Source organism: Hemicordylus capensis, chromosome 1 (assembly GCF_027244095.1).
Source record: "Hemicordylus capensis ecotype Gifberg chromosome 1, rHemCap1.1.pri, whole genome shotgun sequence".
NCBI classification, from domain to species: domain Eukaryota; kingdom Metazoa; phylum Chordata; class Lepidosauria; order Squamata; family Cordylidae; genus Hemicordylus; species Hemicordylus capensis.
Genome location: NC_069657.1, coordinates 4,870,714 through 4,897,704, shown reverse-complemented (window position 1 = coordinate 4,897,704; position 26,991 = coordinate 4,870,714). Strand labels below are relative to the sequence as shown.

The following is a 26,991-nucleotide window of genomic DNA, read 5'->3' as shown; positions in this document are numbered from 1 at the left end:
AGCAGAAGACAGGGGGGTTCTGCCCATCTCCTGCTTGTGGGGATCCCAGAAGCATGTAATGGGACACTGTGGGTTAGAGGATGCTGGCCAAGACAGGCCATGGCTTGGGCCCTCTGAAGGACACACACAGATGGCTAGGTGGGCGGGGGGTGGGGATGCGGTCAGAAAATATAAAGAACGAAAAACACACAACTGAGTTCACTCGAATGAAGACAGAAGCAACTTTTCAATAAAAGTCAAGGGGGTTCTTCACTGTGTGAGTCCAGCAACTCCCCAACTCTGCAGTTGACACAACAAACACTCTGCCAGCTCAAACTCTGGGAAAGTCATCCGCCTTGCCCCTCCCCTCAAAAGCACGATCTAGAGGGTGGGGGGGGAGAGCCTGCGAGCATGCATGCTCTTTGGGGAGGGGAGGGTCAAGATCGACAGCTGCCTCACTAGACAGAGGACTATATTAGGTTAATCCTTCATCTTATTTATTATTATTAATAATAATAATATTTCTTGTTTACACAGACAGGTGTTATCGACTGGTTTGTTTTATCCAGACATCAAGTCCTTCCCAAGGACCTGGGATGCCAGAATTTTATTGTCAATGGTTATAGGTATCGTCGCAGAATATAGGCTGTTCCCAGTAAAGCTGCTTTTTGTAATTGGCTGATGGTGATTTCTGTGGCCCCTATGGTGTTGAGGTGCTCTTCAAGGTCTTTTGGAATTGCACCCAGGGCGCCAATTACCACTGGGATTATTTTGGTCTTTTTCTGCCACAGCCTTTCAGTTTCAATTTGTAGATCTTTGTATTTGGTGATTTTTTCTATTTCTTTTTCTTCTATTCTGCTATCCCCTGGTATTGCTATGTCGGTTATTTTGACTTGTTTTTCTTTCTTCTCGACTACAGTGATATCTGGTGTATTGTGTGGCAGATATTTGTCTGTTTGTAGTCAGAAGACCCATAATATTTTTCATCTTCATTTTCTTCAACTTTTTCAATTTTATGGTCCCACCAATTCTTGGCTACAGGTAGCTTGTCTTTTTTGCAGATGTTCCAGTGTATCATCCCTGCTACCTTGTCATGCCTTCCTTTGTAGTCAGTCTGTGCGATCTTCTTACAATAGCTGATCAGGTGGTCCACGGTTTCATCTGCTTCTTTACAAAGGCGGCACTTGCTGTTTGTTGTGGATTTTTCGACTTTTGCTCTTATTGCATTTGTTCTTAGTGCCTGTTCTTGTGCAGCCAGTATTAAACCCTCTGTTTCTTTCTTCAAGTTGCCATTCTTAAGCCATTGCCAGGTCTTGGTGATGTCTGATTTTCCACTTATATTGTGTAAATATTGACCATGCAGGGGCTTATTTCTCCATTTTTCTGCTCATTTCTTGACTTGTTCTTTCTTGTAGGCCTGTTTTGTTTCATTGGTGTTGAATAGTTTCGCGTTCTTGACCATTTGAAGTGCATCTTCTTCACTGTCCCTTATATATTCTTCAAGGCCTCTTTTCTCCTCCTCTACTGTTTGATGGACTTGCAGCATTCCTCTTCCACCTGAGCTGCAAGGGAGGTAGAGCCTATCTACATCACTGCAGGGGTGCAGAGCATGATTGATGGTCATGATTTTCCTGGTCTTACGATCTAGCGTCTCTGACTCTGCCTGGGTCCAGTCTATTATTCCTGCAGTGTATCTAATAACAGGTATAGCCCAGGTGTTTATGGCTTGTATGATGTTCCCGCCATTGAGTTTGGACTTGAGGATTTTTCTGACTCTCCTGATGTATTCACTTCCAATTTTTCTTTTAACTTCAGTGTGTGCGATGTTATCAGCCTGGAGAATGCCCAAGTATTTGTAAGGTTCTTTCTCTTCCAGGTTCTTGATCTTGCTTCCATTGGGCAGTTCTATTCCTTCTGTTTTTCTTATTTTCCCTCTGTTCATTATTAATGCAGCACACCTGTCTAGTTCAAACTCCATTGCTATATCGCTACTGAATATACGGACAGTGTTTAGCAGTGATTCGATTTCTGACTGGGACTTTCCATACAACTTCAGATCGTCCATGTACAGCAGATGGTTGATTTAATGGGTGTTTTAGATGTTTGGTATCCGAGGCTTGTTTTGTTTAGTATTTGTGAAAGTGGGGTCATGGCGATTACAAACAATAGAGGGGATAGTGAGTCCCCTTGGAAAATGCCTCTTCTAATGCTAACCTGTCCAAGTGCCTCGCCATTGATTGTTAACTGTGTACTCCACATGCTCATTGCTTTTTAAATAAATATCTGAATGTTTTTGCTGACACCAGTTGTTTCTAAACATTTTAGTATCCATGTGTGAGGCAATGAATCGAAGTCTTTCTTGTAGTCAATCCATGCAACACTTAGATTGGTTTTTCTTCTCTTGCAGTATTCTAAAAACATTTTGTCAATCAGTAGCTGGTCTTTTGTGCCTCTGGTGTTCCGGCAATTTCCTTTCTGTTCAACTGGAAGCTGTTTGTTAGTTAATAAGTGTTGCATCACTTCATCTGCTATTATTCCAGTTAATAATTTGAACATGGTTGGCAGGCAGGTTATCGGTCTATAATAACTTGGAACTGCAACTTTTGCTGGGTCTTTCATAATGAGATGAGTTTTCCCAGTTGTTAGCCATTGTTCAATATCTCCGCCTTTCATAATGTGATTGAACTGTTTTGATAGTTGTTTATGAAGGCTTGTTAGGTGTTTAAGCCAGAAGCCATGCAGTTCATCGTCGCCTGGCGCAGTCCAATTTTTAATTTTCTTTGCTCTTTCACTTATTAATTCTGGTGTTATTATTAGATCTTGCATTTGTTGGTTACAGTTTTTGACCTCTTTCATCCAGCCTGCTTTTTTATTATAATCTATTGGATTGTCCCATAATTTCCACCAGAATTGCACCTCCTCCTCATTATTATTATTATTATTATTATTATTATTATGAGAAATTTTAAAAAACCTGCTCTGTAAAGGGGAGCTGTCTGGGCATCAGCCAACAGGAGCTTTCCACTGCCTCCTTTAGCTGCAAGTAGCACCTGCCTGGTGAGGGAGGCAGGCAAAGGTACACCAGCACTGAACACAGCAAAGATGCTTCCACCCTGGCCCCACTGAGCCACAAATGATGCATCTCCTTGCACTCTCAAGGAAGCGAAGGGGAACCAGCTAACTTACCCAACTTGATGTCTCCATGGTCCGTCAGCAGGATATTTGCACCCTAAAAAAGAAAACATCCCCAAAGCTCATATGCATGACCTTAGCCTATGGAAATGGTTTTTGCAGTGACAAGCAGTTTCCGTGAGGAATTCACCTACCTTAATGTCTCTGTGCATTTTGCCTTTCATGTGCAAATAAGCAAGCCCCTAAAACATAAAAATAAATCCATATTACTCAAGATGGCCTCTCCAATCCAAGGCAAGACCCAAGCTGGCCATGGTGTGTGCAGGGGTAGGCTGCTGGAATGTGGCGCTCCAGCCTGCAGGCAGCGGGGCTCCAGGCCCAGCTCCAGCTCCCCGGTGCCTGAGGCAGCAGGCCGAGATGCCGTCTCCCACCCCGTGGGTGTGCAGAGCACACGACACCACATGCCAACCCCAGTCCACCCACCCGCAGGACATGGCTTCCCCCAAGCACTCCCCGCTGATTTCCTTCCCTTCCTGCCAACTGCCACACTGGGCTGTAAAAGTGAGCTGGACATGGGCAAGTCATTAAAAAAAAAATGCTCCCCAGTGCAAAAGACACTGTTCCCTATACGTAGTGAACTACCATATCAGAGAGAGAGAGAGAGAGAGAGAGAGAGAGCACAATGCTAAAAGGTGTGGCACTTCATTCCACGCAAGGAGTCTTTTTACAACGAGAAGCATTCGAGAACAAGACCTCCTGCCTGCGGTTGAAAGTGATAGAGTCCAGAATTCCTGCACCTCATTCTCTGTAAAGCAGAGATGGCTTCTCCCCGGCACTCCAGGGCCAAAACACTCATGAACAAACTGTGCGCTAGAACCTCCCCTTGACAAACTGTCAACCTTCCCACTCACAGATCAGCAACTGGCTATGGGGGAGGCCTCTGGCTGCCTCCCCCTACTGGCTTGGGACCCTGGGGCTGTGAAGGGCTTTGGCTGCGCCCTCCCAGATCCTGCCCCTGGATTGGACCTGCCCTCCCTAGGTGTGGTGGTTAAAGGTGGTGGTCTAGCTAGGTCCAGGGCAGCCCGAGCGCCCCCCTCCCGGCCTGACACTGGAGCCCTCTCCAGCAGCCTGAGAGATCCCCCTGCCATGAGATCACAAACTGCAGAATCAACTTAGACTTGGATTATGGTGCAGAGCCTAAGCATGCAATCTGCAAGGTCCTTGGTGCCGGTTTCAGCAAAGCCCTGATCTTTCTGGGTAGCCTCAGCCCCCAAATTTAGAAGATGGGATGATAAATAAGGACCTGCCATACAAGGCAGAACAGCCTTGTATGGCAGGTCCTCATTTATCATCCCATCTTCTAGATTTGGGGATTTTTGAAAAAATGCACGCAAAGGGCTTTGAATTCTCAAAAAGCAATATAAAATTATAAGCATTATGATTTGCAACAACCAGTGTAAATGGGATTAAATGACACAATGGATTACATTATTAATCCAGAAGTAACAAAGTAAGGCCTTGGAATTGGCCAGCTAGCTAGTAGTTAGCAGGTCATTAGCCAAAGGTTGTTACTGACCTTCTTCTTGCCTGCACATTTCTGCTACCCACTGGAACGTTTCTCTTACGTCAACCATAACCCAGGGCTCCCAGGGGCCTCTTACCTGTAACGTCTCTCTGCAAACGTATGCAATCTGCAACTCTGACAGCGGCCCCGTCACTGGAAGCAAAAGCAAAGTGATCAATGCCAGGGTTTGCTGTGGCAGGCCTTTGATGCCAAGCATCCACAAGCCAAAGATTAACGGTGCAGCCAACTTAAAGATGATCTGCAGATTCCAGAAGGCCGGAGAGGGGCAAGGTGTCCTAAGAGAGACGCTGCTGGTTCAGACCCCGCTCTGCTTCCCACAGTGGCCAACCAGTTTGCCATGATCTGGTAACTTCTAGGGTAGACTACTACAAAGCGTTATGGGGCTACCTTTGAAGACCTCTCAGAAAATTCACTTAGTACAAGCGTGGTGTCTTGCTTTGTTCTGGATTGTGAGCTGCCTGGAAGATTTCATGGTGGGAAGGGGGGGGGAATAACCGTAGCCCCCCTGTCCACATGTCACCAGGTTCGTAGCGGCAATGAAAACAGAGAGTATGGCTGCACTGGGGATGCCGCTGCCCTGCTGTCTCTCCCACACCCGGGCGCCTCTGGATACTCTGCTGGTGGCTCTCTAATGCCACCAAGGCACGAAGTGATCCCAGCGAGAACAGGCGGCCCCTTTAAGGGAGAACTTAAGAACAGACCAGCTGGATCAGGCCCAAGGAAGCCCATCTAGTCCAGCATCCTGTTTCACACAGTGGCCCACGAGAAGCCTCTGAGAAGCCCACAAGCAAGAGGTGAGGGCATGCCCTCTTTCCTGGAGGGCATATCCTACTGGATCCAACAGCCTTCTCGGGCAGACAGTTCTAATAGGCCCCCACCCCTGCAGGGGTCAGAGGTGACTGTGAGACCAACCTTAACCAGGAAGTGGTCCATCCAAGCCAATGGGGGAAACTATAGGAGACCCCTTCCCTGGAACATCCCCATCAATCCAAGCAAAAGACCAAATCCATCATGTGACCAGCAACATGTGTAGATCCAAGGACTAATTGGGAGAGGCCCATAGTTTTCATGGCCATTTTGAGCTTCTGAGCAGCACCACATAAGCCAGTCTCAAAGCAGATGTTGAAATCACATAAGAACTGTCCTGCTGGATCAGGCCCAAGGCCTATCTAGTCCAGTATCCTGTTGCACATAGTGGTCCATCAGATGCCTCCGGGAAGCCCACAGGCAAGAGCTGAGGGCATGCCTGCAACTGGCATGCCCTCACCTGCAACTGGTATTTAGAGGCATCTTGTCTCTGAGGCTGGAGGTGGCCTACACTTACTAGACTAGTGGCCATTGATAAACGTGTCCTCCATGAATCTGTCTTACCCCCTTTTAAAGCCAGCCAAGCTGGTGGCCATCACCACACCCCATGGCAAAGAATTCCATAGTTTAATTATGCGCTGTGTGGAAAAGTAATTCCTCTTGTCAGTCCTAAATTTCCCAACCTTCCATTTCATGGGGTGACCACTGGTTCTAGAGAGAGAGGGAGAAAAAATTCCCTCTGTCTACTCTCTCAAAAAGTAGAGTGTGCTGTCAAGTCAATTTTGACTCCCGGCGCCTACAGAGCCCCGTGGTTGCCTTTGGTAGAATACAGGAAGGGTTGACCATTGCCTCCTCCCGCACAGTATGAGATGATGCCTTTCAGCATCTCCCTAGATTGCTGCTGCCCGATATAGTACCAGCGGGGATTTGAACCAGCAACCTTAAGGTGACTCCACTCTCTCTACTCCATGAATAATTGTAAACACCTCTATCATGTCTCCCCATAGTTGCCTCTTTTCCAAACTAAAGAGCCCCCAATGCTGTAGCCTTGCTTCATAAGGAAGGTGCTCCAGGCCCCCGATCATCTTGGTTGCCCTCTTCTGCACCTTTTCCAGTTTTACAATATCCTTCTTAAGATACGGTGACCAGAACTGTGTGCAATACTCCAAATGTGGCTGCACCATGATTTGTATAAGGGCATTATAATACTAGCATTCTTATTTTCAATCCCCTTCCTAATTACTCCTAGCATGGAATTTTATTTTTTTTACACTTTCAATGAGCTGTCAACCATGACCCCAAGATCTCTCTCCTGGTCAGTTACCGACAGCTCAGAGATCCCATTTGGGGTATATGTGAAATTGGGGGTGGGTGGGTTTGGCCCCCAACATTCATCACTTTACATTTGCTTAAACTGAACTGCATTTGCCTTTTTGTTGTCCACTCAACTAGTTTGGAGACATCCTTTTGGAGCTGCTCACAATCCGTTTTGGATTTCACTACCCGGAAGACTTTGGTATCATCTGCAAATTTGGCCACCTTGCTGCTTACCCCAACTTCTAGATCATTTATGATCAAATTAAAGAGCACTGGTCCCAGTGCAGGTCCCTGGGGGACCCCACTTCTTACTTCCCCCCATTGTGAAAGGCCTGTTCTCACCGGCATCTGAAGTTGCGCCAGCTTGATGACATCATCAGGCCGCGCCGGTGTGGCTGTAGTGAAGGTCACAGGTCAGGCAGCAGTGGCAACAGCAGTGGTGGCAAAGGTGAACGGCTGGGTGGGCAGGCCGCAAAGAAGAGGAAAGGCAGGCGGGGAGTGGGGGGTGGGTGAGACCCCATCCATCCTTACATCTCGCCCCAGGACCGCCTCCAACTTCCCTACATCCCTGCACATTACCTGTTTCATTGTATGCTTTATACAGTTTTATTTATTATCACTAAACAGTGTCAGCTGACCTGGAAAGCAAGAGGGAGTTACTTATGCTATAAGGAAACGAACAACTTGGGAGGCACTGAGGGGCTCAAACCAGGGGCCCGGCAGTCAGGCTCCAGAACCTCCCCCCCCCCCCCCCGCACAGCCAGTGCTCTGTTTCCAGACAAACCTGGCTGGCTGAGCTCTTTGCTTCAGAGACATGACCCAGCAGAAGCCTACCTGGGCTTCAGGCCAGCTGACCCCCGAGGACCAACCCCAGCTCCCCAGGCCCGATAACGTCCCAGCCTCAGGACCTCTCCTCAGTTGCAACCTTTTTGATGTGACGACACAGCCTAGGCAACTGCAAGAGCTTTCTCTTAAGAACCAACCACAGTGATCCATTAGGTGCAAACTAAGTAAAGAGTTTGTGTCCACCTACTACAGCTGGAACACACCAGCATCTCAAACCACTGTTTGATACCTTGGTTTGTTTCAACTCTAGTAAGTTAACACACCACAGTTCCCTTAAGCTTGTCCATGTGCTAAACCATGATGGTAGTGTTACCTCTGAACTGGGCCACAATGTTTCCCAACAGCCTCAAAAGAGAAAATCACCAACCAATGTGTGAGATTTCCTTGCTTTTGCTTGCTTCCATAAGGTACCAAGGATGGGGTCAGGTGCATCTTCTGAGGAGAGCATTTCATGGGACTGGGACAAGAGGAGAGCTGGTCTTGTGGTAGCAAGCATGACTTGTCCCCTTAGCTAAGCAGGGTCTGCTCTGGTTGCTTATGAATGGGAGACTTGATGTGTGAGCACTGTAAGATACTCCCCTCAGGGGATGAAGCCGCACTGGGAAGAGCAGAAGGTGCCAAGTTCCCTCCCTGGCAGCATCTCCAAGATAGGGCTGAGAGAGATTCCTGCCTGCAACCTGGGAGAAGCCTCTGCCAGACTGTATAGACAATACTGAGCTAGCTGGACCAATGCTCTGACTCAGTATATGGCAGCTTCGTACGTTCCTAACAACTACTGAGAAGACCCTGTCCCTACATGGGTGCTAGTCTGCCACCCACAAAAGCAGCATAGGGCCTCCCAAACAGATATCGAAGAGGGTGGGTGGAAGGTATGGGAGAAAATGTTCCCAGGGAGTCTCTGAACGCATGCTATTAAAGGTTTCATAGGTCAAAACCAGCAGCTTGGGTATGTGGAAATGTTACTAGTAGCCCAGTTGTTGTCAAAAGAGGCCTGTGTTCTTGTCAGCTTATTCCAGCCAAGAGACAGGCAGCAACGTTTCAAACTAACTGCAGTTTCAAGACAGTCATCAAGAGCAGCCCCACTGAGACAACATTACAGTAGTCTAACCTGGAAGCCCCAAGGCTTTCTTATCCATTTCAACAGGGCTTGCACAGGGGGACTTCCCAGTAGAGAGCACAACCAAGTTAGCTATACTTCAAAAAAAGGGTAAACAAATAAACTGGTAACTTTCCAGTACCGTGATAAATATCTTGAAGGGATCCTCCTCCGCAGTACTCCATACAAATCCAGAGCTTTTCACGGCTAAGAAAAGAAGCAGAAGTTATCAGAACTATATCAGTGTTTACAAGAGACCCAAGTAATCAAACATTGTAGCCCCTCCTACCCCTAAGGAGCAGGAGCAAAAATATCTTCCTTAGTCATAGAGGCTTTTTACACAATCACCTGGAGGTGGTTTGAGGTAGGGAAGAGTCCTAACCCTGATGCCAACATACGGCCAGAGCCTCCGCTGGGCTCTCCCTACTCACCACCCAGACTATCATGGCCACTGAGATCTGGAAGGAGGGAAGTTCTTCCGAGGATTGGGAGAGACCTCCCACAATGCACTGTGCTGCCAGCAGCAGGGAAAGCCTCATTACATCACAGCTGTTCTGAGTGTCCACAAGGGGGGAGGAGGTGGGACAAGCCCCATTCAAGCCATTTTGACCAAAGAGTTGGCTGTGCAGAGCGGCACATTCACAGGTCACAGCCCCTGCAGCCACAGCACTCTCTAACAAACTTGGCAGCTGGTCACCAGGACCTGCAAACAAAGCAGACACCCAAGCAACAACTCTAGGTACTGGGGCCCCTCCTCTGTAATAACCCGTGTTAAGACTGAGGGCAAGAAGCAGGTTTACCCAGATTAGGACTACCAGGGCTTGGGGTTTTTGCCCTGGTTCAAATGAACATGCACCCCTAGGTTAGAGGCAAATAACCCAGGTTTAGATGCGCGTGTGAAGGGGCTTACTGTAACATAGGAAGCTGCCTTATGTTGCTATGTTCCTTATACGGAGTCTGACCATCGGTCCATCTAACTCTGTACTGTCTACTCTGGCCTGGCATTGGCTCTCCAAGGTTGCAGGCAGGAGCCTTTCTCAGCCCTACCTGGAGCTGCCAGGGATTGAACCCGGGGCCTTCTGCATGCAGAGCAGGTCTCTGTCAATGAGCCATGGCCCCACCCACAAAAGGTGGCATCCGTGGGTCTCCCACCCAGGCACTGACCACACCAAGACCTGCTTAGCTTCAGCAAGGTGGCTGCATTGTGTGTCCTTAAGGCCATGCTCTAGGACTCGCAGACTCTCTGAGATGATCATCAAGCCACACTTGATCTCCATTATCCCCATTTTACAGAGAGGGGGGACCCAAGGACAGAAACTGATCACCTAGCTAGCTATCCCGAGGTCATGTTCTGCAGCAAGCTCAAGAGTCAAGACCCACCCTTGCAAACCTTCACTATCATCGTGTTTTTTTTAACTGCCTTGAGATTATTTTAATGAAAGGCGGTATAAAAATTTATCAATCAATCAAATCAGATAAGCACACCAGACCCTTGGTTTCCCTTGGGGCACTTCCTGGTTTCGTATCAATTGTACGGACACTTCTAGAGTGCCTGGGAAAATGCAGCCCTCTTCCAAGAGCTCGGAAGATCAGGTCTCCTGAAGACGCGTGCACGGGACAAGAGATCAAACCCAAGGCGGGATGAGATATATTCCCAGAGATCCAGCCAATAAAATGCAGAATTCCAGACGAATGGAAAATATGCTGCCTCAAAGTTTAGTGAGAGAGAGAAAAATCCTTGACTGCCAACACATCACAACCCAGAAAATCCTTTTCATGCCAGCATTCAAGCTTCACTCCAAAGGATCGCAACTTGCGATAGATAGATAACCTCAAACGCACACCTACGTTTCCCCAAAGCCTGAAGTGCCTTGAGGAAGTTGGCAGGGAAAGTAATTTACATAAAAGAGAAAGCCATGGGCCGTACCTGAGATAGCTTCCAAAGTAAGCCACAATGTTACAGTGTTTGCATTCCTTAACCATGTAGATCTCTTGCTGTATCAAGGAAAAGTCATCACCTAAAAAGAAAAGGTTATTAAACAGCATTAGGGCAACCCCTCCATTAAAAGTGCAATTAACTGATTAAATCTGCATAACTTTGCATGTGAGGAAAGTAGTTCTAGGAGTGGGGTGATGGAGGCCATGCACCAAAGTGGGCATAATCTCAGAAGAGGGGTGTGTGGGTGGGTGAAAAGGGGTCTGCCTCTTTTACAGTGGGGCTGGCCATCTCTTTGTCATTTATTTCATTTAGAGAATTTACATTCACCTTTAGATCAAAAAATGACCCTCACAGTAGTACCTTATAATGGATTGCAGGTAATAATAATAATAATGATAATAATAATAATAATATTATAATCCTTTTTTTTAAAAAAAAGTCTGCTGCCGGATTAACTGGTGGCTCCCTTTTAGTTGATTAATGGTTCTTCATGGATGAAAGACTGGAGTCTTAAGTACACAGCACAGGATTGGGCTGCAGGACTCAGCGGCTGCCACTGGTTGACTGGGGGGGGCGGGGGGGCAGGCAGAAGAAATGAAGGGCGGGAGGGCTGAAGAGGCAGCCGGGCCTCCTCGGAAGGGGAGGGGGGAGGGAGTGGTCCAGAGGAAGGAGGCGGAAGGAAACTGGGCAGGGAGGGGCACAGGGGGGAGGAGGGAGGCTGAGGGCCCCCCTTGGATCTGAAGCAGCCGGCTTATTCAAGACAGGAGAGAGGCTGGGCAGAAGGGGAGCAGTGCTGCAAGGCTGCCCAGAGGTCTGGTGAGCAAAGCGCACCCTGAAGAAAGCTGCCTCCATCCAAAGGCAGAAGCGGCTTCTTCAAGAGACTTTCGCGGGTGGGGGACCACCCCAGTCTGAATGTGCAAAAAGGAGATTTGTGTAAATGAGAGGGACGGAGAGGCCAGATCGCCGCGAGTGCCCTGACACACAGTTGAAAGCAGACGGGCAATTCTGAAACACCAGCGCCCCAAACGGCGGCCCTGTCACAGATGCTCACCCCCTTCCAGCCCCCTTCCCCCCCCACCCCAGACACGTTCCTTGCGGCATCTGACTGCACAGGGCTCTTGGTGATGTGCTCTGGCCCAAGCCAGAAAGGCTCCCTGACACACGGGCGGCCTGGCAGGGCCCCAGCCCCACAGAATGGCTGTGGAAAGAATGTGCCCGGGCCCCGGAGGGCTGGGAGCAGCTCCCCATGCCCAGCAGCGGCTACAACCAGGCGGCAGCAGCAGCCCGCCTCCTCCGCTGACGAGGGACCGGCCTGGTTGGGCAGGGAGCCCTGCCAAGGAGCAGGCGGCTGGCCACAGGGAAACGGGGCACATCGGGGAGAGGAGAGGAAGTGCGGGGGGGGGAAGAGGGTTCTTCATGGACGGGGTCTCCTTGGCAGGCTGCGCCATTGCTGGGCCGTGGCCTGGCTCCATCCCTGGCCCAGGCAATACAGGGCCCTCTGTTAAACCAGAAACTTCGGGCAGCCCGTCGTCCCCTGACTTCTCTTTTTCACAGACGTTAAACGCCGCCTAAAGCAAAATGCCGGGACACAACAGGGGAAGCTGAAAAACAGCTGTTGAGCCCAGGCCAGGGCAGAAGACGCCACTGCTGGCCTGCGTCCTGGCAGGCGCGCTGAGGCCACAAGCAGTTCCCCCAAAGAGGGATGAGAGGATGGGGTGGAAAAAGCCCGCGAGCCAAACCACACACACATCACGTGCCCTTGCAACCACTTCATCGCTTGCTCAGGAGAGGGAATCACCACGGGCCGGCCGGCCAGCCAGCGCCAGCCTGTGGCATTTCCCTGCATAAGAGCTGTATCCGTGCCCTGAAATGCAGCAGATGCGGCCAAACCCTGGAAAACGGGAGTCAGCCAGAGCTTTGTGCTCTGCACCACTTTCTTTCTGGTCTTTTAGCATTCCTTCTGTCTCCGGAACGAGGTTTGTTTATTTTTTTAAAAGCTGGAAATGTCAGGTTTAAGCAGCGACTGGTGGGCTTTGCAACAGAAACAAAGAATATGCAGATTTCCCATTTATTTATGTATTGCTGTAACTCTGGCATTCCAGAGAGAGAGAGAGAGAATGAATTATTTTTTTAAGTGCAATTTTGCCCACCCCCTGATTAGAAGACAGTTTAAAAATTAAACAGTACTTTATGCAAGTGTGCGTGTCAAGTTTTTATTTTTGGGGACTGGAGCCAGTCCCTCCCCAAAGCCCTCAGTTCTCCTGTTTCCACTTCCACAACTCTACTGCCCTCAAAAGCTGGACAAGTCCCAATGCACCCCACCCAGCCGCTGGCAACCGGCTCCCCCTCCTTAAGCAACACATTTGTACATTCAGAAAACGCCAAGGCATGCCCCACGTAGAACACACTGCAGTAGTCTAGTCTGGATGTAATCAGGGCATGCGTCACTGAAGCCAGGTCCACCCTTGCCAAGCAGAGCTGCGGTGGGTGCCCCAGCCACTGGGCAAAAGCGCGCCTGCCCACAGGAGACAGCCGGACCTTTTGCCCAGTGAAAGCTCTGGATTCTGGAGAACTCCCCAACTGCACACTTGATCTTTGGTGGGGAGTGCAGTCCCATCTATGCAGTTTAACAGCTACATATTGGCAATTTCTATAAGCAGTTCATTGTGGCTGGGGATGATGGGAGTTGTAGTCCAACAGCTGGAGAGCTTCGGGATGGTCACCCCTGGTATAGATGGGCCAGGGGTCTGATGCATTAAAAGCCAGCTTCCAACATGCATTTGCTTTTGTCCTGCTTCCAGCTAATTAATTATTAATTATCATCATCACCACCACCATCCATTCGATTTCTATACCGCCCTTCCAAAAATGTTTCTTGGCAGTTGACACAGAGAAATAACATACATAAGATGGCTCCCTGTCCCCAAAGGGCTCACAATCTAAAAAGGAACATAAGATAGACACCACCAGCAGCCACTGGAGGTCCTGTGCTGGGGTTGGATAGGAACAGTTTCTCTCCCTCTGATCAATAAAGAGAATCGCCACGGTAAAAAGTACCTTTTTGCCAAGTTAGCAGGGGTTTAAAGAGCAAATAGCAATAGCAATAGCAATAGCACTTCCATTTATATATATCGCTCTATAGCTGAAGCTCTCTAAGCGGTTTACAATGATTTTAGCATATTGCCCCCAACATTCTGGGTACTCCTTTTACCGACCTCGGAAGGATGGAAGGCTGAGTCAACCTTGAGCCCCTGGTCAGGATCGAACTTGTAACCTTCTGCTTACAGGGCGGCAGTTTTACCACTGCACCACCAGGGGTATAAGAACGTCCTTATTGGAAAGACCAATTATCTACCAAGCCCACCGCTGTCCACAAGCGGCGCTGCAACCTCACATACGCTGGGCATGACCAAGGCAGCCATCCCCTGTTTGTTCCCCAACCTCTGGTAATCAGAGATGTACTGCTCCTGAATATGGAAGCTTTATTTTAGCTATCATGATTAACAGCTGTTGGACCAGGCATTTGCCCGAGGCATTGGACTGATCCTTTCAAAAACCCATCCCAAGCCAACGTGGATGAGCTTCCAGAGACCCGGGCACAAGCACAAGGGGCTAGCAAGGTCTGGCTCCTTTTCTAAACACAGGGGGAGGGTCTCGGGATGCGGGTTGCCAGATCCTGTGCAGGCACACACACTGCTCCGGTGACACAACACGGCGCAAAAATCCCCTTTCGTCTAATTTCAGGTCCGAACTGACAACCGCCGACATTCAGATTCAACACCCACCACCTTGTGGGCCCCCGGCCCGTAGTGCCGCGGAGCAAAAACGCAGCTTCTCTGCCCAGCATTTTATGAGCTGAACGCCAGCCAACACCCAGAAAATTCGGGACATGTGCAGAGGGATTCAGAGCACTCACCCGTCATGTCAGCCACACACAAGCCCTTTGAATTGAAGCACTTGGCCTCTCTGGCAGCTTTTCAAATCATAGCAGGGATCCAGCAATTTAAGCTTAGCTCACTAGCCAGCCATTACTTGAGGTAGCCACAAATTCACCCCTTTCCGGCATACAGTCCCAGGACCAGTGCCCCCTCTAAGAGGGATTCCCAGATGTCATGGACTACAACTCCCATTACCCCCAAGCAAAAGCCATTGCAGCTGGGCATTCTGGGAGCTGCAGTCAACAACATCTGGGTGTTAGAGGGAACACTGCCCAGGACGTAGGCGAGAAGCAGATCTTCTGTCATTTGCACTGGGATAGAGAGAGGTTAAGAAACAGAGGGAGCTAGTGTTCCCTCTAAGGCGTGTGCATGCTCACACTTTAACAACAAACATCCGCTCAGTTAATTTTGGATCCCACTCAGGTTAAATCAGTGCTCATGCCCTGCCTTGATATGAATGCATGTGCATACACACTGCCTTGATACCACCGCCCGAAAAAAAAAAAGAGAAAACGGGCAGGAGCCCTCTCCTACTGCTCAGAAAGGACTCCTGGTGTTTCTTCCCTTCTCAGAAATGGCAGTGGGAATGACACTTCTAGGGAGGAGGTCTGTGGGGTGCTGGGTGTCCTGCTCGCCAGAGGCCTGGGGGCACTCGCCACTGGCGAGCGGGCAAGTGGATTTGTAGATGCCTTGTTCTCAGCACGGATATAGAATACCAGGAAGGTCTTAGCTCAGTGGCAGAGCACTTTCCTTGCACGAGGCAAGTCCCAAGTCCAGACCCTGCCATCTCCGGTTAAAAGAATCTGAGGGTAGCCCAGCCAAGAAGGCTCTCTCTCTCCGCCGAGACGCGGGAGAGTGCTGTCAGTTGGAGCAGATCACAAGTTCTCAGACTTGGGACCCCAATCTAGTGAACTCATGGCCAACGTCAACAAAGATTACGGCCTCTTAGCTACAATGCAGCATTACAAGGAGCCGTCTTAACCCACACAGGGCCGTAGCTCAGCCGCAGAGCACCTGCTTGCATGCAAGCAGAAGGGCCCTCTCTCGGAGACGCTGCCAGGGAGGGAACCTGGAACCACCTGCTCTTCCCTGAGGGAAATCTCTTCCAATGCTGCTCACACTTCTAGTCTCCCACCCAAATGCTAGCAGGGTGGACCCAGCTTAGCTAGGGGGACAAGTCCTGCTTGCCACCACCAGACCCGCGCTCTCTCCTCTCCAGTTGGGCTGTGCCCGTCCATCTGCTCAGGCCACACAAGGAAGCTGCCTTGCACACCTCGGCTGGTTCTTGGCTGCCGAGCAGGTCCGCTGGAGCCCACGAGAAGCGCCAGCCCTGCAAGCGGAAGCAGACCCGCCTGGCGAACGAGCACGAGTCCAAACTCACCAAGGCGAGGGCCTTTCAGCCGGGGGCTCCGTGCGAGGGTCCCCTCTGCTTACGAGGAGCACTGCAAGTCTGTCTCACTATTTGCCAGGACACCCTCAATGGAGCCTCCACAGTTAAAGGCAGTACCCCTCCGATTGCTGCGGGCTGGCGGGAGGATGCTGGACCCAGGAGCCCTGGGCGGGATCCAACAGGCCACCCCTCCATGTTCTCAAGTCAGTGTGACAAAGCAGGATTGCCTATATGTGTGATTCCCGAGCAGCAGCAGCTGTGTGTCAGGCCTCCCAGCACCTTCCCATGCACTGGCCTGGGACATGGCAGGACTTCCGACAAACAGCTCGGGCAGAACGTCGCCTGGGTGTTTTGCTGGTTATCTCTGCAGGCAAACCACCTAGAGGCTTCAGCGTCATCCAGACCTTATAAAACGACCTCGCTATAGCCGTACACTTGGGGGGGTTGGAAATCTCACCCCCAGCCCGCCACTCACGATGACAGCAGGGCTTGTCTGACGCAGGAAGAGCCCGAAGCGGGCACTTCTGTGACTGCAAAGCTGGGCCAATCCAGCCTCACGATCATGGAAGCTCCCGCCATCTCGCTTCGGGCTCTTCCCGCTTCAGAGAAGCCCAGCCATCATCGTGAGTGGCGGGCTGGGGGTGGGGGTCAGACTTCCACCCCCTGTACACGGCTATAGCAGGGTGGTTTTATAAGGTCTGAGTGAGGCTTGACTCTTCTTATTTGAAGAGCCAGGGGAGGAACTGGAATACCCCTGAGGGGGCCAGGCTCGTGGTTACGACAGGGGCTGGGAGCACAAGAGCCCACTCCCTCCAAGGGCACCTTCACAGGGAAACCTCTACAACGGCCTTGCAGCAGAAGGGCTCCCTCCCTTGTGCCCCACGGCAGGTGCCTCTTAATAGGACCACGGAGGCACCAGGTGCGCAAAGAGAGGCACTCTCAGTGGCTGCCCATCCCCACCAATCAGGGACCCTCCTTCTTCTAGAGCAGGGGTGGGCAACCTTGTCTCCAGCTGTTGCTGAACTACAACTCCCATCATCCTCAGCTACAACTGACTGTGGCTGGGGAGGATGGGAGCTGTAGGGCGGCGGAGGCGGCAGCAGCTGGAGTGCCCAACATCGGCTACCCCTGGCCTGAGCACATCTGGGCAGCAAGACTGCCTGGTCTAGTCAGGGACTCAGAAATACAGGAAGAAACTTTAGTACTATTTTCTGCTGCCGGTTGGGTGTGGAAGGGCAGAGTGTTTGCTTTTGGTATCCTCTCCAGCCTTTGGGAGAGTAAATACTTACTGGGCATCTTCCGTTCCCTGATCCCTTGATCCCTCTCCGATTCTTCTTCCACATCCAGTTCTGCCCCCCACTTTCAGCCGCCGGCCATGTCTGTGTATCCTGCTGCAAAAACCCTTCTGCTCCTCCCCACCCTTCACCTTAATGCCTGCAACGTTCTCCTCTCTGGCCTTCCTCTGTCACACCACAGGCCACACACCTCTATCCCAAACTCTTCTGCAAAAAGCCACCCACCTCTCCCACTGTTCTGGCCACGGGGTGGGCGCTGCTCCTCCTCAGATCCCTTGCTTGACCTCCCATCTTCTTCTGACCCAACACGAATACCTCGCCCTTCGCTTTAAAGCAGAGTTGGGCCATCTTGCGGCTCCCCAGAGATGGTTGGACTTCAACTCCCATCATCCACGACTGCCATTCATGGTGGCTGGGATGATGGGAGTTGCAGTCCAGCAACCGCTGGAGAGCTGAGGTTGGCCACCTCTCCTTTGAAGCCACCCACGGCCTCGGCCCACCCTGCCTCCCAGCCTCTGCTTCTCCAGAGATCCCTGCCTGTGGCTTCTGCAACTTCAGCTCATCTGTTCTCACGTTTCTCGGGCACCCTCATCGTTCTGCCCATTCTCCCTGGCCACTTCCTGTCTGTGGAACTTCCTCCTTGCACAGGTATATGATGACCACTCGCTCCCTCCTCAAAACCCACATTTTCTATTGTAGCCTTTACTGCTTCCCTTAATCTTCCTTCCCAATTGTAATCAAGATCTAAGAACATCCAGCTGTGTCTTCTCCATGCTCATCCCTCCCCTCATCGCTTTCCCCATTTGTGTAAAACTGTAAGCGCCTTGGAGGCAGAGACCTGCCTCTTTTGCCTATGAAACCCTGAAGGTTCCACGTACACTGAAGGCAGAGTACAAATCCCCTGAAGGTGGGGAAGGTAACCAAGCTCAGCTCTGCTTTCATAACCCGTGCACATGGCTTCCTTTCTAAGATATGAGGTGCAAGGACGGGAGGGGAGGGGAGGGAGAGCACGTCTGCCTGGAAGCCACAAACCCTGAAAACGGAAATTCAAATCCCACATGCAAGAAAGACTGCTGCTATTTACCGGGTACAGAAAGAGCAAAGGCACTTGCGCGCTCTCTCACCACTTCACAGATCCCTCGGCTGAGCAACTGAGAAGCAGGCTCTTCAGCTCAGCCTGCCAAGCGCGCCCTGGCTTGGATTCAGACCTGGAAACGTGTAAATAGCAGCCATGGTGGTCAAGCCGGACAAAAGCTGAACGAGCAGCTCAAATACCAGACAGAGAAGTCAGTTGGGCAGGCGGGGGACGGGGCTGGCAAGAGGCAGACAGCTCTCTTCCCTGGCCCTGCTTTTATTTCATCCCGTCATCACGGAAACACAAAACCATTCCTGCCATAAAACCAGCGACCATGGCCTGGAATCCAGCTAAGACCTCGGGATGCAGTGTTCCCTCTAACAGGGATTCCCAGATGTCGTTGGCTGGTCTGGTGGTAGCAAGCAAAACTTGTCCCCTTCGCTAAGCAGGGTCTGCCCTGGTCGCATATGAAAGGGAGACTAGAAGTGGGAGCACTGGAAGAGCTTCCCCTTAAGGGATGGAGACACTCTGGGAAGAGCAGAAGGTTCCCAGTTCCCTCCCTGGCAGCATCTCCAAGATAGGGCTGAGAGAGATTCCTGCCTGCCACCTTGGAGAAGCTGCTGCCAGTCTGTGAAGACAATACTGAGCTGGATGGAGCGAGGGTCTGACTCAGTATATGGCAGCTTCCTAAGTTCCTGTGTTCCTAACGCCCAGCCAAAGGCCACTACAGCTGGGGATGCTGGGAGTTGTAGTGAACATCATCTGGGAATCGCAGATAGAAGGAACAGTGCCAGGATGGGGGCCATTCAGTGGGTGGGGACCTTTGATTCCAGCTTAGGGGCCAACTGATGCTCCACCTGGGGGTCAGTCAGAGGACGGCTGTTCAGGTCCCAGGGGTTCAAGCCCTGCGCAGACTGCTGCTGCCGCCCTGGACCCTCCTCTCGGGGGGCTCAGAGTGCAGAGCCAGGCTGCAAAGCGCTGCCCCTTCCGCCTGCCCCACACATGCAGCAACATGAGGTTGGTGGACAGGGAGGAGAATGGACTGTGACACTTCAGACTGCAGGCATGAGGGAGCCACATCAGGAAATTCCTAGCAACCAGAAAACGAGCACAACAGGGAGACACAGCAAGGCGAGAACCTCTCTCCGCGCCGTGTGCAGGTAGGTTTTTAACCTGGGAGGGCACTCAGAAATGTTACCTGCCACCATCCATTTAAGCCACCTAATGGCTTAAAAGGAAAAGACTTGACTAGCAAACCAGAGGTTGCCGGTTCAAATCTCCACTGGTATGTTCCCCAGACTGTGGGGAACATCCGTATCAGGCAGCAGCGATACAGGAAGATGCTGAAAGGCATCGTCTCACACTGTGAGGGAGGAGGCAATGGTCAACCCCTCCTGTATTCGACCAAAGACAACCACAGGGCTCTGTGGGCGCCAGGAGTTGACGCTGACTCGACGGCACAACTTTACCTTTACCATCCATTTGGCCACCTCCTTCTGCTGCATGGGTAGACCAGGCCGCAGCTGCAGCAGTTGGTGGCTAAAGGCAGAGAAGGCAGGGAGAGATGTGTGCACCAGGAAACACCATCTCTGCCTTCCTGCCTGCTGCTGCCCGTGTGTCTGGCTGGAGATCAGACAGGACAGCAGTTTTCAAAATGTGTTCTGAGGAACCTGGAACTTTCTCAGGAGTTCAGCAGAGCTTTTTCAATGGGAAGATCATACACAGTAGACAAGTTGGCCCACCATTGCCACCTTCCCCAGCAGTGTAACGATGCAGGCCTGTGTTCTAAGGCAGGGGTTCTCAGAAGAGGTTGGACTACAGCTCCCACCATCCTTGGCAGCAAGAGCCTTTGGCCATTCTGGCTGGAGATGATGGGAGTTGTAGTCCAACAACATCTGGGAATGACCTCTAGCCATTTTACTGGCTTGGGATGACGGGAACTGTACTCCAACATCTGAGAATCTGTTCCACGGGATGCGCTTATTCCACCTGGGGTGATGGGGTGGCCCTGTGGTCCTCCTGGCTGTGCATCCATGCTCCAGAAGTCTCTGCAACATGTAGCAGTCCCACGACTAATGCTCAGGGTACTGGAGTCAGTATATTGATACTGGATATGCCCCCCCCAAAATAGAAAACAACCATCAAGAGAGGCTCTCTCGGCACCCTAGCTAAGATGGGCAGCATCAACCAACATCCAAGAATGATCATAACATGCATTTTCAGCCCTACCTGAATATGCCAGTGGTTGGATGTGAAGCCTGCGGCATGCAGAGCTATAGCTCCTCCCTTCATAATTATACCCCTACGGCATTTTACATCATGGACCATTTCCCCAACAATCTTGTAAGTCAAGGCAGTATTGATCCGCTATTCCAAAGCTAGAGGGGACAGAGTTGTGGCTTACCCAAGGCCACTCGTCAAGTCCACAGCTAACCTGAGTGTTGTGCCAAGGATTTCTCGGCTCACAGCTCACACTGTAAACCACTGCACCAGATGCTAGAGAGAGAGAGTCAAAACCCAGCGATGGGTCTGTTAAGGTCCTTTTGCAGACCGTATTAAGGTCCTTAAGGTCCTATTAAGACCGTGTTAAGGTCCTTTTGCAGACTGAAACAGACCAACCATGTTCAGCTGCAGATTTACTCTTGCAGCAGAATTCACCCTTATTCATCTCCGGTTGCTGTAAATTCTGCACCGCTCCACTGCACGGCACAAGCAAAACCTTGAAGGCAGAGCTAAATCTTCAAACAACAAAGAGCGAGCTCCTAGGAGCTGGCTGAGGAATTTTAAAAATAGGCCTTACGTGCTGGGCGGCTCTGGCCAGCAGACAGCCACATGGGTACAGAAGCTCCAAGCTTCTTGGGAAACGGCAGGATCAGGCAGCACCCCAGAGAGGAAGTGATCCAGTACCGACGGGATAAAAATATACCCCAGAAGATGCTGGGCAGCAGTTTGGCTGCTGTGGAAGTAACCATTTCCACCTGGCAAAGCGGTCTGACCACATGGAAAGTCTGTGTGTGGGGGGGGGGGTGTAATAGGAGGTAGGACACCCAACCACCAAGCTTGATTGTATTGTTTTTTGTATTTTGCATTTTGTATTTTTAAAATTTGAATATAGATATAGATATAGATATATAAAAATTTGAAATATTTCTACCGTGCCTTTCTTGCCACAGACAACCCAAGGCAGCTGACAGTAAAGAAATACAGGTGAAACTCGGAAAATTAGAATATCGTGCAAAAGTCCATTAATTTCAGTAATGCAAATTAAAAGGTGAAACTGATATATGAGACAGACACATTACATGCAAAGCGAGATAAGTCAAGCCTTAATTTGTTATAATTGTGATGATCATGGCGTACAGCTCATGAGAACCCCAAATCCACAATCTCAGAAAATTAGGATATTACATGGAACCAAGAAGACAAGGATTAAAAAATAGAACAATATCGGACCTCTGAAAAGTATAAGCATGCATATGTATTCAGTAATTGGTTTGGGCCCCTTTTGCAGCAATTACTGCCTCAATGCGGCGTGGCATGGATGCTATCAGCCTGTGGCACTGATGAGGTATTATGGAAGACCAGGATGCTTCATTAGCGGCCTTCAGCAATTCTGCATTGTTTGGTCTCAGGCGAGTTTGCTGGCCAATCAAGCACAGTACACTGTATACTTTTCAGAGGTCCGATATTGTTCTATTCTTCAATCCTTGTCTCCTTGGTTCCATGTAATATTCTAATTTTCTGAGATTGTGGATTTGGGGTTTTCATGAGCTGTACGCCATGATCATCACAATTATAACAAATTAAGGCTTGACTTATCTCGCTTTGCATGTAATGCGTCTGTCTCATATATCAGTTTTACCTTTTAATTTGCATTACTGAAATTAATGGACTTTTGCACGATATTCTAATTTTCCGAGTTTCACCTGTAAGCAAAGCAATACAAAATACCTCCAACTATAAGATCCATACAAAAGCAATAACAGTGTCAAAATGCCACAAAACCGGCACTGATAAACAGCAGCCACAACCAGCAAGAGTGGTGTTCACACGCCTTCACAAGCCCCACAAAAAAAGCCACACAGGCCTCCAGGGAAAGGGCATTCCAGGAAGCCGGTGCCACCACTGAAAAGGCTCTGCTCCCAGTGAATACCTGCTATGCCCTTTGTGGTGGTGGTTGTTATTGTTGTTATTATTTATTTATTACATTTCTATACCGCCCAAAACTTGTGTCTCTTGTTGGCAAGGGCACCCAGAGCAGGGCCCCAGATGACGACTGGAGCGTATGAGCACGAGATGATCCTTAAGGTGTCCGGGTTCCAGAACTATTTAGGGCCTTCAAAGGTAGAGACAAGCACCCTGAAGTGAGCCCAGAAACAAGCAGGCAGCAACCCAATGCAGAACGCACCAAGTTTCTGTAATATGTTTCTAGAGAACAGCCCAGCTCAGTAAGTGGGCTGCTGCATTCTGCACCAATGGAAGATTCTGCACCGATCCGTTATCACCCGGATGCCTCTGAACATACGATGCTTCCTTAGAGAGAGTCAAACCATTTGACCATCTTGTCCAGGACTGCCACCTCCTCTCTCACTGGCTGCAGTCTTTCCCACAGCCGGCTACCCAACCCTTTCAATCCGAGTTGCCAAGAATTGAACCGAGGAATTTCTGCATGCAAAGCAAGTGCGCTTCCACTGAGCTACACCCCCCTCCCCATTTCCTGCTCACATGAAATCAGCTGCCATCAGCTGCAGACACACGCTCAGGACTCCGGCTTTTATTCTAGCCAGCAGTTTGCAAATGGAATCAAGTGTGGCCAGTAGAAGACCCTCTAAGGCAGCAGCAAGCAATCTTGGCTCCCCAGAGGTTGTTGAACTACAACTCCCATCAACCCCAGCTGCAATTTATTGTGGTTGGGGATGATGGGAGTTGTAGTGCAACAACAGCAGGAGAGCCAAGGTTGCTTGCTCTAAGGATGCAAGACAGGGCTTCTCAAACTTGGGTCCCCAGATGTTGTTAAGCTGCTGCAATCCCTGTCACCCCCATGGGGCTGGGGAGGATGGGCGCTGAGGTTGTAGCTGGGGGAACCAAGTTTAAGAGCCCCTGAGAGAAAGTGCTACCTTAGAGTCAAATGGTGCATCTTTGCACATTAGAGGGTGTGACAAACGCAGACCTCACCTCCCATCATCAGCATCAAGCTCCTCATCTTATCACCAATTTCCTCATCTTATCTGACACAGGAGATAGGGCCATTATGCATCTCACCACCCAGAGGGGAGGAAATTAGCATACTCTTTGAACTACGGACAGGTGTGAGACCCACAGACGACTGAGCCCAGCTCACCCCCTCCCTCATGGCTTTAAAGCTAAAAGGCAAAGGTCTGGCCAGTGTTCACCCTTCTCCACCTGCAAAAATGGGTGGTCCACTGGGAGAAGCTGCAGAGATTAACGCTCTCTCAGCCAAGGACCTGCCTAGTGATAGACTCAGGTCAAGCTCAGGGCTAGTCAGTTAGTAAATGCTTTTTGTATGTTCTTTTGAAGTCCTGTATTCCTTTCTCTACTCCCAGTTTCACCCTATTTCCCCCCAATTCCTTATTGTTTCTTAATAAAGTCCAGATACTTAACAGCCAGTGTGGTGTAGTGGTTTGAGTGCTGGACTAGGACCGGGGAGACCCGAGTTCAAATCCTCATTCAGCCATGATGCTAGCTGGGTGACTCTGGGCCAGTCACTTCTCTCTCAGCCTAACCTACTTCACAGGGTTGTTGTAAGGAGAAACTTAAGTATGTAGTACACCGCTCTGGGCTCCTTGGAGGAAGAGTGGGATATAAATGTAAAAATAATAATAATAATAATAATAATACTTAGAAGTGGCTGCAGTCTGATTTAACAGGTTCTGGAGGGTTACTTGCAAAACTCTTCCCCATGTGCCTCGTAAGGTCATTCACGACTGTTCGAGTTGTTTTCAGAACAAACTCTTGTTGTCTAGCAATAGCAATAGCACTTACATTTATATACCGCTCTATAGCTGGAAGCTCTCTAAGCGGTTTACAATGATTTAGCATAATGCCCCCCAACATTCTGGGTACTCATTTTACCGACCTTGGAAGGATGGAAGGCTGAGTCAACCTTGAGCCCCTGGTCAGGATCGAACTTGTAACCTTTTGGTTACAGGGTGGCAGTTTTACCACTGCGCCACCAGGGGCTCTAGAGCTGGGTTGTGTGGACTGTGGCTGTACAGTGCCTGTAAGTCCCAAGCCGGACAGTTCTAGGTTGTCGAAGGCGTGCCTAAGCCTGATCAGTGGCATTAAATCAGGCTTCAACTGGTGGCAGCCTACCTTGAAGGAACGGCGTGCCCCTAGATTTGGGATCAGAGCAATCTCTCTACTGAGGGTAGATCCCAGGAAAGCATAGAGTCGCCTCCGTTTCGTCACAGAGGGAATATGTTCCTGCCACAACTTAAACCTGCTGATCAAGACAAGAACCTGCTTTATCGGATCCAAGAAGTCACCAAGGCTCTACGTTGCACCTTTGCTATAAACACAACCTTTCAGAACTTACAGATTTACAGGATTGGTGGGGGCCATCGGGTCCAACCCCCGGCTTGATGCAGGAAATCCAGAGCTTAGGCAACCTTAATAGATGGCTGCCTAGTCCTTCCTTGAAGATCTCCAGATCTCCAGCGAGGGAGAACCCACTAGCCCCCCCCCCCCGAGGGGTTCACTGAGGGGGGACATGATAGCACTCTCCAAATACCGGAAGGGCTGTCACACAAGAGGACAAAGACAAGCACTCTGCTGTCCAGAGAGGGCAGGGCTAGATCTCAAGGGCTTAACTTTCAGGAGGGCTGATTTTGGTTGAACATCAGGAGGAACTTGTTAATAGTAAGAACAAATTGGCAGGAGAACCAATTGCCTGGGGTGGGTGGGTGTGTGCAGAGGCTAGATAGCCATTGGTTGCTGGATTCCCTGCATCGAGCAAGGGAATTGGCCAGGGGGCCCACAAGGTCCCTTCCAACGCATGGTTCCCTGGTTACGTTAATAGGCAGATCGTCAAAGGGAGAAAAAATCCATCACAAGACGACATCATAAGAGAGCAGAGCTTACCTGGCTCTAACTTGATAATTTTTACCGCAGCCAACTCGCCGGTGTGCAAATTCCTGGCCTAGTTAAAGAAAAAAGAAAAAAAGAGGTTTAAGCAAAATGCAAGGGAATGTCAACCCGCGGGGGTAAATACAGGATGGTGTATGAATTTAATTCCAGATCATTCCTGAAGAGCAGCAATGCCCAGACTGTGATGTTACAATCCCACGGTGCTGGTTACTTTACTCTTCTAGCCCTAGATGTGTGGGGTCTCAGAAAAAGCTAGCCACGCGTTATAACCGGGTTCTGGTTCATTGGCACAGAAGTTGTCGCTGGGGCAGGTATTTGTCTCAGGCCTCTGTGTTGAAGATGCAGCCTCTCTCTGCAGACTCAGCTCCTCACATAGGTTGGCTAAGGATTCCCAGCCTTGGTCCCCAGGGGCTGGACTGCCGTTTTGACATTCCTAGCCTGCTTTTTCCCTCTAAAGAGGCCAGAGCAGTGTACATGGCTATGGTTCTCCTCACAACAACCCTGTGAGGTAGGTTAGGCTGAGAGAGAAGTGACTGGCCCAGAGTCGCCCAGGGAGTTTCATCCTCGGGCACAATGGCTGAAGGAGTCGGTGGGAATTACAGCCCAGCAACATCTGGGGAGTGGGGAGCCAAGGCTGGAAAACCCGGGACTAAGGTCTCTCCCATGCCTACCCTACTTCTCCCCCACCGTGCCAAGCCCGGCTGACTCAGCGGAGCCATCTCCCCTGCCCTCCCACCCCCACACACCCCACACACCCCTCCCTCATGCCGCTACATTCCAGGCCCCAAACAATCCCCCCACCCAGCCATAAGCTGCCCAGGCGCAGCTCATCAAAGCGACCTGCGGACTGCCAGGAATCTGCAGCAGGCTCCGATGCAGTCCACGAGACCACAAGAGGGGAAAGAAAGAGGGAAGCAGTTCCTGGTTTATGACACAGCCGCCTCCTGAGCAAACAGCCACGGATACTGAACAAAAACTCAACTTCTGTGTTCCAGGGCAGCTGTACTGAACTCTCGAGGCCAAGGGGAAGCGGGAAGGGTTGCTAAGCTGGTTCCTGTCTTTGAAGCTCTGAGCTGCCTGGGTCCCGATTCTCTCAAGGAATGCCTTCTTCCAGATCAGTCCCGCAGCCACAAGACCATCTCAGGAGGCCCTGCTGGGAATTTCATCCTCTAAGGTGTGGGTGACCAACCTAAGGCTTTCTATCAGAATTCAACTCTCATCATTTCCCACTATAATTTACTGAGGCTGAAGATAAGAGGAGTTTTAGTCCAAGAACAGCCGGAGAGCCTCCGATTTTCCACCCCTGCTGTAAGGAATTTGGATTAGCCTCCCCTAGGAGCAGAGCCCTCTCGGTAGCAGCCCCCAACATCACGGGACCCTCTACCGAGCAGAATGCATAGCATCTCCGCCCTGCTCATTTCCCCAAAATTGGCACTCTCTTTCATTTGGCTTCTGAAAATTAAGTCCTCTCGTTTCTGATCCTTA

At 50.3% G+C, this 26,991-nt stretch overlaps 1 protein-coding gene across 3 annotated transcripts in view; it reads right to left on the bottom strand.

The window, feature by feature from the left end:
- Positions 1-26,991, bottom strand: part of MAP4K5 (mitogen-activated protein kinase kinase kinase kinase 5) — a 126,083-nt gene that overhangs the window by 54,712 nt on the left and 44,380 nt on the right. For all 3 annotated transcript variants that reach the window (XM_053271469.1, XM_053271478.1, XM_053271461.1), the window contains exons 3-8: positions 25,501-25,558; positions 10,690-10,780; positions 8,905-8,969; positions 4,773-4,828; positions 3,306-3,353; positions 3,166-3,208 (exon numbers count right to left, since the gene is read on the bottom strand). In XM_053271469.1, the coding sequence (XP_053127444.1) occupies positions 3,166-3,208; positions 3,306-3,353; positions 4,773-4,828; positions 8,905-8,969; positions 10,690-10,780; positions 25,501-25,558 (361 nt within the window). The remainder of the gene's footprint in view (positions 1-3,165; positions 3,209-3,305; positions 3,354-4,772; positions 4,829-8,904; positions 8,970-10,689; positions 10,781-25,500; positions 25,559-26,991) is intronic.